The sequence below is a fragment of the Perca flavescens genome, chromosome 15 (assembly GCF_004354835.1).
Source record: "Perca flavescens isolate YP-PL-M2 chromosome 15, PFLA_1.0, whole genome shotgun sequence".
NCBI classification, from domain to species: Eukaryota; Metazoa; Chordata; class Actinopteri; order Perciformes; family Percidae; genus Perca; species Perca flavescens.
The window spans coordinates 25,110,779-25,127,311 of NC_041345.1; the positions used below are offsets into that span (position 1 = coordinate 25,110,779).

Genomic DNA, 16,533 nt, shown 5'->3' on the forward strand with positions numbered 1-16,533 from the left:
TATTTAATTTAAATATCTTTATAAAACAGACCAGCCGTGAACTACATAATGATCAACATAAAATGTAGCCTACAAAAATATGCCGCCACTTGTGCCGCCTGGCCTCCAAGTGTTTCAACTGGGGCTGCAGCTATCGATTATTTTAGCAATCGAATATTCTACCGATTATTCCATCGATTAATCGAGTAATCGGATAAGAAATAGTAAGAAATACTTAGTAAACAGCAATAGTAAATATTTATTATTAATATGTACTAAAAAAAAGGAAACCTGTCTTTTGTATATATAAACATTTTATTGACAAATTCCAAGTACATTTTTGGTGGCCCAAATGTTAATATTTTTCGCCCCCTTCCTCTTCTTGCCTCTGGCTCTTTGCACTGGATATGCAAAAGAGCTGTTCACTGACCAGAGGGTAAATGTGATGGTACAAAGCTTACAGCAGGGCTATTCAACTGCACCGTTCTGGGGGGACACATTTTCAGAAGCCTAATTACACAGTGAGCAGAAAGAATAAAGAATGCAGAAATCACCGGCATGATGACGTCATTCACGTGCATATTAAGTAGCCATGCTGGGGGGAGGAGCCGGTTTGTCTCCGGCAGCAGCTAAGTTTCCAAAGATTAGTAGCAAACTAATAAACTGTTAGACTACAAACCTAGGGCTGGGCGATATGGACCAAAAGTCATATCCCGATATATTTTGGCTGAATATCGATATACGATATTTTTTCCGCAAAGTAAGAGCAAATGTTTCAGTTTCTTTTAGTTTTTTCCAACGTTTTAAATTGTAAAATTTTTCTTCTACACATTTTCAGCGCTTATTTCTACATCCTATATTTTCTAATATAGTGTTGGGCGATATAGAGAAAATCAGATACCATGATATTCTTGACCAAATACCTTGATATCGATATTACGGCAATATATTCTAGAGTTCACAGTTTGTGCTCTCGCAAAATATCTTCACACTTAGATTTTAGATAAATAATCATTAATAGTAGAACAGATAGAACAGTCTGGTAAGTTCACTGTAATGCAGCCTTTAAAACCAGGAAAAGACACTTATGTCATATCACGATATAACGATATCCAAAATCTAAGACAATATCTAGTCTCATATCACGATATCGATATAATATCGATATATCGCCCAGCCCTATACAAACCGACAGCTTTCGTTTTAGCTTGTTGGTAAAACATTGCTATTAGCAGAGTAGCATGCTGTAGGCTTGTTGTGTAAAACATCGCTATTAGCAGAGTAGCATAGCTGTGTAAAACATTGCTATTAGCAGAGTAGCATGCTGTAGGCTAGTTGTGTAAAACATGGCTATTAGCAGAGTAGCATGCTGTAGGCTAGTTGTGTAAAACATGGCTATTAGCAGAGTAGCATGCTGTAGGCTAGTTGTGTAAAACAGCGCGGTGGACGAGAGCAGCAGACGTTAGCAGCAGACGTTAGCTACCTTGTGTCGGGTTGGCTCCGTGGAATGGATGAGTATACTGGATGGTTTGTTACAGAGATGATGTAGCAGCATGTTTGCAGCTTAAAATGATCCCAAACTTTCTGTCGTTTTCTCTCACCTGTCTCTTCTCTTAGACCCTCGCTATTTTCGTCTTCCTTCATTTGTAATCTGGGCCGTCGTCAAACTGTGCGCTAGTAATAATCCTCTGTGCGGAAACACAGTGAGCCGTACAACCTTAATTACATTGATTTTTTGACATTGATTGATTTTACTTTGAGTTGCTGCTGGCTCAGCTGTTTCTTTTATTTATTTCAAAGCTGCTCTTTTGTAGCAACTGCTCTATATTTACTTTAAGTCAAAGTAATGTGCACTTTACAGAAGCTACTTTTTTTCTGCAATCTTGTTAATGTCTCCAATTTCCTTTCTGTGAAATTATTTTGGTCGCCCCTATCTTATCAGTGATTGCGTCCATTTCAGCAAACATCATTATCACCAGCAAAAATAAATCGTTAAACCGTTTTAGTTTTACAGCCTGTCTCACCGTTCTCATCAACGCTATTTCAAAAACACAGTGGAGTATTTAGCGGCTAAAGAGACAGGTATTATACAGGGTGCGTTATGGTTAGGGGATTGGTCAGGGGATAGGACCTGTACATGTAGGCATGAACGCCTAGCCAATAGTAGTCTGTGAATGCTATTTAAGGGCGGGTCTTGGCGTGGCCATAGTGGGGGGAAAAATGTCACGCCTCGCCGTCGTCCATTAATACCTGACAATGGACACCTCGTCGGGCATTAACCCGTTATACCATGGTCACTTGCCAAATAACATATTTTTAAAACATTAGTTTATATTTTAATTAGTTTTACAATCGAAATCTAAAGTTTTTACAAACAATAACTCTGTTTCCCTGGTTACACCTGACGGTTTTGACTAATACCTGGAACAATCATTTAAGGTTCTTATGCAATGCAAACGTTGTTTACTCCTCCAGGAAATAGGAAGGACCTTAGATACGACTTGCCACCCTTAGCAACGGTAGATATTTATAGCTAGTCCGCTCATCTCGTAGAACCCTTCACCTCGGCTCCGAGCCAGAGAGCTAACGCTATGCTAGCAAGATCCAAAGTCAATAACATTGTGTACGGTTGGCAGTCAGTAAAAATAATCCGACAGTATGTTGGACAACAAGACAAGCTAGCTATCCAAGCCATGTCATTGTTCCTAAAAATATATAACGACTTTTACGAACGTGTAGTGTAACGTTACTGTCGGCCGCGGCCTGAAGTAGCGACCTGAACGGCAAACGGGATGTGACATAACGTTATTCGCTGTGAAACAAAGTCAGTTTAGAGGGGCAGTATAACTTACTTTTTGCAGCTTGTGTGTTAGCACCATGTTGTTGTTCAGAGGACGAGTAGGAAATAACAGAATACATTTCCATTTTGTTTAATGTAGCTAGCGCACTCATTTTAGAATAGAATTCACCGAAACTCCTTTAGTAGCTAGATGTCCTGCATCACTTTTTTTATGGACACCCTGCAGCCAATCAGAATCGAGTATTCACCCAGACCATGGTATAAATGGATAAAGGGGCACACATAGAGTTATATTTCAATATATGTCACTTACGCTAAAGCCTCTCAGCCTCTAGTTTGGCTTTGTGATCTTGCAAAAGAATTTCAGAAAAATCAATGTAAAAAAAAAAAAATGTTGCATTAACTTCACTGCAATTCAATTTCAAACCATTGTAGTCTGACTTTTCCATCCAAGGGAATGAAATAAGAGCCAAGCCCAGCAATTTATTGTATCAGTGCTGTGTGCTTTCTCAACTTTGAGTTAGGCATGGCATTAATGCAATAAACTACACATCAAGCACAAACAGGGCTTCAAAAGCCTACAACTGTTGATATGATTTTCACCAGTGCATGTTTGATACAGCTCATAAAAAGCCAAATTTCAATACATTAAACAACCAAAATCAACTTTGAAGCCCTTGACTAGTTCCTGCTTGGCACAGACACGTGTTCAATATCTGCACATTGTGGATTTACTACGCTGCCTATAAGAGCCAGCCACCTCACTTTCCCATTTAAATAAATCACACTAAGTAATTTCTTGGCAGTCTTCCGTTGAAGACGGTATTAAATCAAGAAGATTTCAGGACACACAGTGCTGTGATGGTGCTTCCCTGACAGATTCAATTTGTTATAACTAAGTGTGTTATTTACTGGCTCTTCATCATCAAGTTCATTTGATTTAAACATAATCAAATATTTTTATGCAATTATATGCATTGCAAAGCATAAAAAGGACACATGACACGACAGCAAAATTGCTATGTAGTAAACAGGGCATTGTTATTTTTTTATGATTATCTGTTGGCCTTTATTGGATAGGACAGCCAAAACCGGAAAGTGGGAGAGAGAGGGAAATGACATGCAGCAAAAAGCCACGCGTTGGAATTGAACCCACAGCACCCAAGCACTGATCCTTTGTACATGGGGTGCACACTCAACCAGGTGAGCTACCAGGGCTCCCCAGGGCAGTGTTATTTCTATTACATGGACCATTATGCAGCCATATTTCAGTCAGAAGAGACATCATTTAAGAGCATTCCAAGATCTCAGCATGACTGATAGTTCATGTAAGTGTAGTGGATGACTTGAGTTGAATTCCTGAAGTAGCTCACAGACTTTGCTTCAATAAAAAATTTGTAAAGCCAGAGCTACAAAATAAACTGTGGTTTTCCACTAAGTAGATTGCAGCTACTGCAGTGCTGCAGAGAAACCTCCAGCTAGCTCAATTCAATTCAAAAATCCAAGGCCAAGAAATCTGTTAGTTAACACTGAAATAAATGTATAGATGAGGTTTAGAAATGTGAAGAGTGTTTGGCGATTAGACCCCATCTAGACAATGGTGGTGGTGAAGGAATAAAGGCAAATGCTTGAGGATCTGGATGGATGTGATGTGGAGCAGGACTTCTGTTGATGGAAGGAACCCTGGGCACTGGATGTGATGAGAACTGGAGGTGAACGGGCTGGAGGAGGGTTGCATCCATTTCACACTAAAATGGCAACTGGCAGCAGCAGGGAGGAGAATGTTTTAAAGGTTTGACAGCAATGATATGATTGGCTCACAGTAATTGTGGCAAAATCTGGTTGGTTTAACTAAAAGAGTGAACACCCATAGTCAGCTGGTGAGGTTGTTAGAGATGAGATGAGCGAGAAGCATAAAAGTCAATGAAACTTCGGAGCATGGACTTTTCTTTTCGGGATAACAAGCTTTTGGTCCAATGGGACACTTTTAGGACTACAGGGGTATCAGAATAATGGGCTGTCCTGGAAACCGGAGGAAAATTATAGACTGGTTCTGTCCGAAGATCTACATGTTACTCATTAATATGTTATATCTCATTTGATTATCTCATTTGTTAAATTTGTACAAACATAAAGTTGCAAGTTTTTTTTGAAATTATGGATTACAAGGTTTAAGTTTGGCTTCACGTTTAAGTACAAATTAAACAAAGGAGATATAATGTGTTGGTTAATTAGTAAGCTGCCTCCCCTCAGCATAGCTGTGCAACATCTAACTGACAGAGCAAACACACCAAAAGCCACTCTGAAGGTTGCTTCTGTCTGCAGTGAATGCACGCACAGGCTCACACAGACACTGCCGGAAACACAGTGTGTAGTTGGGCGTGCATCCGTGGATCTGCTGGTGTGTTGTGTTGGCTGCCCCGCAGCACATTAACTCTCTAAATATAGCTGGAGCTCAGAGCTCGAAAAGGAAGGCCCTGTGTCGAGACAGCCGGGGATTAATCATTACTCTACTTCCCACACACACACACACACACACACACACACACACACACACACACACACACACACACACACACACACACACACACACACACACACACATACAAACATTCCTACACATTAACCTGCATACTAAACATGCAGGTACAAGATATGCACAACAAACAGAATGTATGTACAGAATGTATGTGGTTTTCATTAAGGTGGATCATGCCCATACATATTCTCACACACACACACACACACACACACACACACTCACACACACTCACAAAAAGAGCCTGCTACTGTTTGCAACGCATTCTCATTCTCGGTTCTTATGTTATCCTACGACAACGTATGCACACCCATTCGTATATCTTATGAAATTATGGATGCTTGTTAGCTCAGAGGTTCCGGTTGCTGCTCCTCGATGCGACCGGAGTTTAACGTAAACACAAAGAAAGCGTAAGGTGAGAGACATCCGGTGGAACTTCCATCGGCGCCGGAAGGTGTTTGGTGTTTTAAGCCCCCAACGTCGTCTTCCAGGCAGCGCTGCATGGAAGGCGGTTAGGGTTAGGGTTAGGTGCCTTGAGGTCGACGGTGGGGGGCTTAAAACACCATCGAGAGCACCTTAGACAGCGGCAGTCAATGTGGTGCACACAGCATAAATTACATGGGATACATGGGAATTACAGTGCTTTACTTTTCGTAGCTATATGCACGACTGGTTCATGAGAACAGCCTGTACTGTTACATATTTTTTTAGTGTTCATTTAGCAAGCTGGTACATTTGAGGACTTAAAGAGATATTTTTTAGCAGTGCTGTATGTTTATGCTCTATACACCTAATTGTCTACATGTTTTGCTGTATGAAAGGCAAAAAGGAAAAGAGAAAAAAGAGGGTTAGGGTTAGCACTACAAAGGGAGAGTACGCCTGACAGAAAGATTGAGGTGCAGAGAAAATGTCGGTGCTGCTGTAGGTAAAATAGGTTGCAGGGCCAGGATGGTGTGAGTCGATTGATTGGGATTAAAAAAAAAAAAAAAAAAAAAAAAAAGTGGAAAGCTTTTCTTTATAGAGAGGAATGACTTTGTCAGTGCAGAATGGGACGGAGGCAGTTATCAGCCTCCCACCTCAACGATGTAGACCGCTTCCTCCGAAATTGGGTGTGGGAAGAAAAACACACACAGGAGAGAAACAAATAACCGTCTCTCGACGAAGAGCAAAAGATGACTGAACTACAGGGAGATTACGAGAGAAACCAACTGCTCACTTCATTAAATAGAGGAGCAACGAGAGAGACACATGATGGAAGAGCTGCCATTTTTTGATGCCCCCTCACTTGGTCTATCACACAAATAGGCGTTTTTCTTTCTTTTCTTTTTCTCCTTCTCTGACTGAAGGGTCAAAAGCATCCAGGCTCTGTGTGTTGATTTTGAAACAATCAGATCGATCAGGTTTGTCCTTGAAGCCCAACCAGCATCTACGCAGCACTGTTGGAAAACTAAATAAATGATGACAGCCATGAAGAGAATTTCAATTTAAATACTAGAAACCATGTGTCAGTAGGGATGTAACGATGCACTCAACTCACGAGCATTTTGAGTTCACGATACAGTTTTCTCAGGATTTTTTTTAACAGAGTGAGCTGCAGACAAATGAGTGAAAAATATTCCTTTATTCATATAAACTGTGTAAAACAAGAGATGTGTCCTCTTATCAAAAGTGCCACTGAAATTGGATTTCCTCTGAAATAAAAAGAAATCAAAGAAATGAATAATTAGATTTGTAAAACAAAAGCCACACCAAAATCACAAAAAAAAAGTAGAAAACAATCTCTTCAAATAAATAAACTAAGAACATGTGACGTCTGTGAGTGAAATCAAAAATAGATTACGCCCAAAGCCGTTTAAAAATTGCATTGCGATTGATTTTTAACTGGTTCACACAATGCATCGTTACATCCCTATCTGTCAGAGTGGAGAAACTGAAACAACTGGTGTAATTCATCATCTAAAAGCAAAATCAGTTCACTGTAAACACTGTTTTTCATCCGACAAGCAAGAAGCTGAATGTAAACTGTATCTCTGCATCTTCCCACACTGGTGGACAGTCAGTGACAAGCATCAGCATCAGAACAAACAGGCAAACTCCCAAGTTTGTTATTTTGGCATCAGTGACTACGTTTACATGCACATAATATTCATTTTTTTGCCCTCGTTCCGAAAAAGACGAGATTCCGACCAAGCCGTTTGCATGGCTGATGAAAGTGAGTATTCCACTAATATTCCCGTTTACGTGTAGCCGTGCAAAATACAATTTTTTCAAAGTTTACCAGCGGTGGTGGACTTGTTGGACCGTGCAAACACAGCGTCCCTCTTTCATTCCTTCAACCAGCTTCTTGAAAAGGTCGGCGTAGCGATGTGTGAGAATATCCGAAAACCTTTTGATATCCAAGTCTTTGATAATTTTTAAAAGTAGCTGTGTTTCTCCTTCTTATCTAGTCTGCAGCCTTGCAGTTGGCTGGTTGATAAGCCGTAAACAGGCAAGAGGCTGTAAACTGCGGTAAAAACCCCGATTTAGATGCATATTCCGAATGCGCTGTATACATGTCCAAAGAATGCCTCTAAAACCCGAATAATACCGGAATATCCCACGTCTTAATCAGAAAATGCTATATTCAGAAAAAAGCCTTTTTCAGAATATCCAACCGGAATATGCTGTTGACATGACCTGTATCAAATTCTGAATATTGTCATATTCTGAATATAGATTCATATTTTTTGTTTTGTTTTGTAATGAAATGAGTTTAGCTCGCCATTCCCATAGATGGCGCTGCGTCAAATTCACTTTTGTTATAATCAAAAGAAGAACGAGTGCAGCAGAAGTAGTTCAGTCGAAGCAAACGATGGCAAACCTCCCAGAAAGAATTATTCAACCTGCTCCATCCTCATTGAAGGTGAGAGTTTGGGCACATTTCAGCTTTTATAACCTCGAGGGGAAGACGGAACTTGATAGGAATCATGCTTTATGCAGGCTTTGCAAAGCGAAAGTTGAGCCTAAAAATCAATATTGAATCGTGACTAATACTCAGTGATGGATTCTCTTTTTGCCTCCCCGCTCTACAGGGAAATCAGCACATAGTCAGATACAGGAAGTCAGTGCCAGAGGCTTGTCAACACGCAGGCTACCCACATCTTCTTCTTTTCTCACTGAGAGCCTTCCTGTCAGTATAATTACAAAAAAGCCGTGAAATATTCATGAATATATTTGACAACCAGGCAGCCTGTTGAAAGGCCATATCACCTGCTTTGGAAAGGAGTATTGGGAGAGCTAATTTAATTTAACAGTTTTTCTCCCAACACTGTTGGTCAAATATTGCATATTAAACAGTGAGATGATAATGATTTATCAACCCTCATCATATTAACCCTTAAATCCTTCATTTTCCCATCTTATGAAACTGATGCTGAGGACATCATGGTGTCAGTCTGTGTAGCTGTTTGTTTCGCCCTGACTCCCTCTGACAGGCTGCAGTATGCCCAGAAACACTACATGGTCTGCAGGGCAAGAGTGGGTGAAGGGTAAGGGTGCGCGTGTGTGTGTGTGTGTGTGTGTGTGTGTGTGTGTGTGTGTGTGTGTGTGTGTGTCAGCAGCCTGGGGACGGGAACATCACGTCAGTGGACACTTTGACTCATGCTGGTTGACCAAGAGGAGGAATGTACCGTCGCATCGCCTCTCTCCGTGTACACAGGAATCCAGTCCAGAGTTTAACATGGCAGACATGAAAAAAAACAAAAAAACACATCCTTGATGGTGTTTTACATCCAATGCACCACACGCCTTATTTTTGCTTTCAGCTGGAAACACAGTTTTCAGTTCACTCACAGAACTAATGTTAGTTTAATTAGCCAGCTACAGCACAACAGTCGATTCCTCAGGCACCTTTCTGCTAATCAAAGTTATTTAGCAGGTTTTAAATGTGATTCTGCTTTATAGTTGTTATGTCTTATTGAGGGTGAGGTTTTATTGGGATTAAACTGACATTCACTACATACAGTACACTCAAATGTCTTGTATTGTCCACAACTCAAAGACATTTGGTTTACTGTCACAGAGGAGAAGGAGAAGGAGAAGAAACTAGAAAAAATTCCCATTTAACAAGCTGCAATCAGAGAATTCTTATTGACTGATTACTCGCTTAACAAAATAGTTGCCGATTAATAGTCAACAACTAATCGATTCATTTTTGCAGCTCTAATAGGATATGTGGGGATTTTCTCTCACGGCACTAAAATCAACTATTATATTGATATGACAGCAGAAATTTCAAAACATCAATTGAAATTTAAATGATAGAGCTTGTACAACATGTGTTGTTGTCATCTAGATATCCTGTGTACGTGTCTCAACTGGGCATGGGCCGGGATGAGATTCTGACGGTATGATAACCTTCGGCAAAAATATCTTCATGGAAGTGTGCGTGAAGGGGGCAGGGAGAGATGGCAGCCGTTAACAGGAGCAAAATATTAAACTATTGAGTCAAGTTATTGGTTGCATTCGAAGCAAGAAGTTTTACATCCAATCACAGTAATGATGTAAACACATAAATCAGATGATGCACAGATAACTGACTGAGTGATATCCCCGCAGTTGTGGTTTTGACCGGTCTCCTGAATCGTCTTTATCTGAGACGAGACAAGACCGAGGAAAAATGGAGTGGATTTCGAGACAAGACCTTCAAAAAGTGGTCTTGAGACCGATCTAGAGTACTACAACCAATAGAACAGATAGAAAGAACAATTCTGTTAATTTGACTAGTGCAAAAACAATGTGGTGATTGTTGTTAGTTTTCATGGTGAAAACACATGTCAGTGGGTCCTTCAAGGTCCCATGACATGGTGCTCTTTGGGGGTGGGGGGGTGCAAGGTGAAGGTTGGGAGTGTGACCTTGACCAACTGCCACTTTGCTCGTTTGAAAGCCATGATGTCTCTCTTTTTATCATGGGTGGGCTAAATTCTCTGGGCGGGCAAAGCAGAGAAAGGGGAGGTAACCTTGCTCCTTATGACCTCATTTTATTTCTATGAGTACAACACCGGTGTACTTACTCATTCCCTCCCCTCTCAGCCATATTTTGGGATGCCGTTTTTGCTGTTGTAAATGTTGCTAGTTTGCAATATAAGCAAAGAGAACAAGGGAGTTCCATAGCATCTGGCTACCCGCGCTAAATCCAAGCTGAACAGCCTGTAGTTCTTCCTTGCCTTCAACTACGTCACTGAATGCAGGAAGAACAACAGATTTTGCAGTTGCAAACTGCAGCTTTCTCTGTCAATACTTCACGCACTGAGGAATAAATTACTTTCATCGACTACATTCATCATCAACTCTGACTGGACATCCACATAAAAAGTGGCAGAATTGTCTTTTAGGCTCTGCATGATCCCCCTGATGGAATATACTGAAACTACCAGCACAAAGGTACACCCTCGTGCATAAATGTACATGATTTATGTTCACTCTCTTCGTAGTAAAGCATGAGCACAATGAGACAATATTGCTGTGTAATGCTAATGCTACAGCTACTAGCAACTTGCATCATGACTCGCTCTGAGATACACAAGAGATGGACCAAAATGCCCAGCCCTGGATTTAAAGCCACATCCCAACATTTTAAGAATAAAATGATTCTTTCTAGAACACAGGTTCCCAAAGGATAAAACACATCTGTTATTTGCAAAGTTTATATAAATAAAGGAATAAGTTTCAGTCATTTGTCTGCAGCTCATTCTGTGAAAAGAAATCGTGAGGAAATCGCATCTTAAACTTAAAAATCCTGAATCGCATCGAATCATGAGTTGAGTATCACATGATTACATCCCTGACAGCAAACCTGCGTCCACCAGGAATATAAATGCCATGATGCAGCAAATGCAATGGTCGGCTTGCCCTACCCTTAGTCATTCCATTTTAGCTGCATTTCTAATCAGTGGGTGCTACTTTTTTTAAGTCGTAGCTCTACCCTGCCTGTTCAACAGAACCACTCCTGCGTCCCTCGACAGTATAGTGACTTGTGATGAGAGTGGTGATGGACAACAGGGCAGGTTGACACTGGTTACCTGACATCATCCTTCCTGTACGTCGACAGGTTGGTTCTGCTCAACCATTGAAATAGATAAGCACACAAGCCAGCAGTCAGCTGCGCACTGCTCTGCTGCTCCACAACCGCAAACGGCAGCTTACCAGCGCGAACACATAACACACAGATTAGAGACTCAAGCTAAGCAGCAATGCTGAACCTCACTCTTTTGACCAATACCATCAAATTCATGCTGACGTGCCAGTTGTACACGATGTGCCGAGCTGCTGTGAGCACTCACACAAAACGGCCACTCTGTTATTTAACATGCGTAGCTCGTAAAAGATTTTCAGTGGCCGGTTATTTTTTTTTTTTTTTAGGCAGCCGCGTCGGCTCAAGGGCAAGCAAAGCCCAGGATTAATACAGAAGAATTCCCAGAGAAGGCAACGGTTAGCAACGTGAGGGGGGGGGGGGTCTGACACTGGAGTTAATACTGCAATTCTGGCTGAAATGATCCCCCCTGGCACGCGTCAGGGTTATGGGGCTGCGACACCATGCGGAATAAACACCATATTCTGCTCTGGCGGTGACATTCAAACGCTAAAAAGGTTCCTAAAGGTGCTTACAATTGGACGGGTAAGGACGCCAGCACGACATTTTAAGCTATGTTTCCCCTTATTTTCCACACAGAAACACGAGGATATTACAAAATGTGTTAATGTCTTAATAAAAAATACCCTATATATAGGTATATACACGGTATATAGTCTTATATCTTACCCGGGCCGCCATCTTCACGGTTGCGGTAGATCGAAGGATGCAGCTCGGTCAATGATTCATAGGACAGCGGGGACGGTGAACGGAAAAGGCTCGGCAGCAGATGGGTGTATAAGCTGCAGCGCTCCTCGCGCTGATTGGCTGAATCAAGCGGAAGCGCTCCGATTAGCTCGCGTGCGGTTAAGGAGGATCACTCGTCTCTCCCTGATGTCCTGCCGTGCAAAAACACTGTGCAGACAGTAAACCTGTGGCTCACTGTAACAGTATTGAGCCTAAAATGTCGACAGTTAATGATGCACATTGGCACGTGACGTGTACACGCATTTTGACTGGCAACTCTCGTTTTTTTATTGACCATGAATGTGTTAGAGCCCACAGAGACTGTACATGTGACTACGTTAATGCATCTGAACTGACTTGAATGTTATAACTCAACCATGTGTGTACTTATTTTTTTATTTATTTGTAACATTTCTACTAGACGACTTGTCATCTTATGCTATTTTCGCCCTATGAGTTTATAACATCTTTTATTTTGGTAAATATCGCGTCGTTCTCTGCTTCAGCACCACAGACAGCGCCCCAGCTGGACAGACCGTTTTTCAATTGACACTTTTGGCCGACGAGAGGCTCTGTACTGCGGTGGAAAAACAGTATAAGCAGTGGCACGGGATCGAGTCCGACCTGCGGCCCTTACCTGCATGTCGAAAATCTTCTCTCACCCCCCTTTCCTGCCTTCAGCTATCCTATCAAATAAAGGCAAACACCATGTAGCGTTAGGGTTTCCTGTCTTCCGCTGTGTTCTGCCACCTACCATGGCTGGCCTTGAAAAAAATTCTGCACCATGGACAGCAACACAGTAAAGACAACGTTTCAGTATGCTGTTTATCAGTGTGAATAGACCTTTTTCATGGCAGACAAGTTGACATGTCAAAGTATGAATAGCACAGCTGAAATTGATAACCTTAACGATGGCTCAATTTCATCAAGTGTCCCAGTGAGCTATTTCAGTGAGTCAGCATGCACCATACCAGGGCCTCTCCTAAGTGGAATGCAGCCATCATTAATGGTTTTGAACATACCTGTGCTTTTCCTACTATGACATGTCAACATGTCTGCCGTGAAAAAGGGTCTATACTGTTACCGTTCTACACTTCAGAGGAATCACTTTACTTACAGTTTTTATGTTAGTTCTTTTTAAACTATATAATTGGATTTTGTTTTATTGTGAACGTTTGTTAATTTGATATCAGTACTGGCTCTGGTAGAAAAGGGTTTGTTTGTGAGATGAAACAATATTTTGCAGTTCCCTTTTTGAGGAATTGAGCTTTTTCTTTGCGAGTTTCAGGTCATCAGCCTCCTTTTGTGAGAATTACAGACTTGTCTTTAGATCTTGGACATCTCGTGCAAGGCTATCAATCCTCTTGTTGGCAGAATCTAGCACAATCTGAGTGACAGATATACATTTTCCAGCTTCCATTGGGTCAAGCAGCTGTTCATTTTTGCTGTCCATAGGCTACTTGTAGTGTCTCCCAAGTACCAAAGCCCTCATCATCTCCTGATGATAGTCATGAGAAAAACTGAAATCAAGTGTCTCTGTGATCATTTCAGCTGTATATTTAGCAACCATGTCAACACCACATACAGTATATAGATAACTAATTAATAGAAGGCTTTAAATGGCACTGTACATACAAATGTAAAATTAAACAGTATGACATCTATTAATCAATACACAGCTTTATTAAAGATGCTCCTATCATTAAATAAATAAACTAGCAATTGCCTTTGTACGAGTCTATGTTTTTAAGTTAAGATAAACAAAGCTAAGCTACAAAGCTACTTATTTTCTTCACTATATCCCCAACTACTGGACAGTAATAATAGTTAGCTATAAAGTAAGATAATATGACTGTTAGCAGATGGTCTTCAATGCTTTTTGACCCACTTATGGGACAGAGGAGTTAGACCTGCAACGTACTTGTGTTACGAACACGCTATTCTAAATCCACAACATCCGTTACCTTCCACTTTTTTGTGTTGTATTTTTTAACTCTGGTGGATTTATGAGGACTATCTGCTCATCAGATCTCTGCAGGGTAAATCCAGACAGCTAGCTAGACTATCTGTCCAATCTGAGTTTTCTGTTGCATGACTAAAACAACCTTTAAATGTACACATGCCACATGGCTATTTTAGAGAGGCACTGTGGCTCTGTCCGGTGCTTAGAGCTGCCCAAGAAATGCCAATAAACCGGAGCAGGTTTTTCTCCCATCCAGGAATGTTGTGTGGACTAGCCAGACCCTCCTTCGTAGTGCTGTTGCGGTAGGTCTGACAACGCCAGACTATATGGCAAGCCATTTTAACATATAATGGCTAGACTGGATATTTATTGCAGATATCTGTAATTCAAATCTTCCTAGTCAAAAAGAACAATTCAGATATCCACTATGACATTCTTCTTATCTACAATTGTCAATTCAGATATCCACAACGTCATTCTTAATAGTACAAATAACGTCACATTTCCCATTTGTGTGTTTTTTTTTTACTCTCAATTTAAGATAACCACAACGTCCTTCTTCTTATCCAGAATGAACATTCCAGATATCTGCAATAGAATTATTATTAGGAAGAACTCCAATTTTAGATATCTACAATGCAATTGTTACTAGTCAAAAAAAAAGAGTTAAAATATAGCTTTAATTAGCAGCCTAAAAAACTGTTAAAATATAACTTTAATTAGACATTTTTGAAGCCTTTAAGTTTTAAAATCCTACATCAAAATGCTCTGATATTATCCGAGTGACAGCCTGGGGTGGTGTACTTTCACACTAAGGTGAAATGAGGATCAAGGTTTTGTTTTTAGAGCAGCCTGAAAAAGAGTTAACATATAGCTTTAATTGGACATTTTCAAGACTTTAAATTTAAAATCTTGCATCAGAATGCTCTGATATTACCAGTGTGACAGTCAGGGGTGGTGTAAACATTTTAAAATTTAGTTTTGACCAGTACAATCAAAGTTGTAGATATCTTGAAATACAATTTTAACACCGGCATCAGCGTCAGAAAAACCTCTCTCAGCCTCAGACAAAACTTTGTCATAAAAAAGTTCACGTAATTGAATCTATTGATTTGTGTACACCACATGTTTAATTAGTTTTTTCGTGATATCAGCATGTTTTTTAAACTAATATTTCTAGTATTTCAATGGGAAGCATTCACAGCACGATTCTTTCTGCCAGTCGGTCTGCAGCAGAGAAGCTGTATACAGCTTTGTCATTATTGGTATTTTTAGCCCTATAACCGCTGGTTTAATCAACATTTATTCACCAGATCTTATCATGGTTTATATGTATTTCTTTTAATGTTATTATTTCAGTCTTATTGCCAGGGAAGCTGGATTGCTTTGTTGTTTATTGATATTTTTAAAACTATAACGCTACATATTTAATCAGTGGTTTTGTCACCAACAACAACTCGTTGCTCAGTTTTGTTCCAGTAAGTTATGCATCGTAATAATGTAAAAATCAGCAGAATACTCTGGAAGTGACATAGTAATTACCGCTTCGCGTCTGTGAAAGATTGCTGCACATTGTATGTGAGAATTTATACAATAAAAATACCAAAAATGAAAAAGATATTGTTTTAACACTGATTTTTAACAGCTAAATAAATGTTGATAGATGTTAGCTAATTCAGAAAGCTAGTCAACAGCTCCCTATTTGGGCAACGTTATCTCTGACAACTTTTTTTCTGACAAAGTTTTGTCTGAGGCTGAGAAAGGTTTTTCTGAAGCTGATGCCGTTTGGCCTTTTTGGTCTGACACTTGACTTTCATAGACTTGACAGAGATTTTTCGGACACTGACGACTTTTGGTCCGAGGCCTTTTTTTCCGAGACCTAATGCAGTTTTGTCTGAAGATGAGACTGAGTGACTTTTAGGCTACTCCGTTGCCGATTCGCCTGTGACCTGATGCTTTTTCATCCGAAACCTGATGCCTTTTCGTTTGAGTCTGACACCTGAGTCTGAGATCCGAGGATGTCCTAAAATAAACACCGTACTAAACTAACCGGTCTCGTTAAAACCCCAAAGACCACCGCTACTAAAGGTTAGCCTATTGCCGGTAACAAAACAAATCCCTCTGCCTCCTTTACCCTACGTGTTGCATTCAAGGTGAGTGTGAGGAACAAGAAAGTATTTTGGTCATTTGTCTTCCTTGGCGTTCTTCATCTGGCAACCTCTTCTCTCGAAGAAGCAACCTTGTCCAAAATGGCTGTCAGTCCACACACCTGTGACTGACCAGGTTCAATCAGCATAACCACTTCCCCCTTATATCACTTGAGTCTGGCCCTGCCCACTTACTGAAAGACCCTAGATTAATACCATAACATCCCTCCCCCCATATAATAACATCGA

General features: G+C 40.5%; 1 protein-coding gene across 4 annotated transcripts in view; it reads right to left on the bottom strand.

Moving 5' to 3' along the window:
- The window catches only part of LOC114570067 (vesicle-fusing ATPase), a 46,175-nt gene extending 33,947 nt beyond the window's left edge, over window positions 1–12,228 (bottom strand). For 2 of the 4 annotated variants that reach the window (XM_028600273.1, XM_028600272.1), the window contains exon 1: window positions 2,832–2,970. In XM_028600273.1, coding sequence (XP_028456074.1) covers window positions 2,832–2,858 — 27 coding nt within the window. In that variant the 5' untranslated portion in view covers window positions 2,859–2,970. Of the gene's footprint in view, window positions 1–1,580; window positions 1,667–2,831; window positions 2,971–12,117 lie in introns of those variants that run through there. The other 2 variants (XM_028600274.1, XM_028600275.1) reach the window with 2 other exon arrangements.
- Between the last annotated feature and the right edge of the window lie 4,305 nt (window positions 12,229–16,533).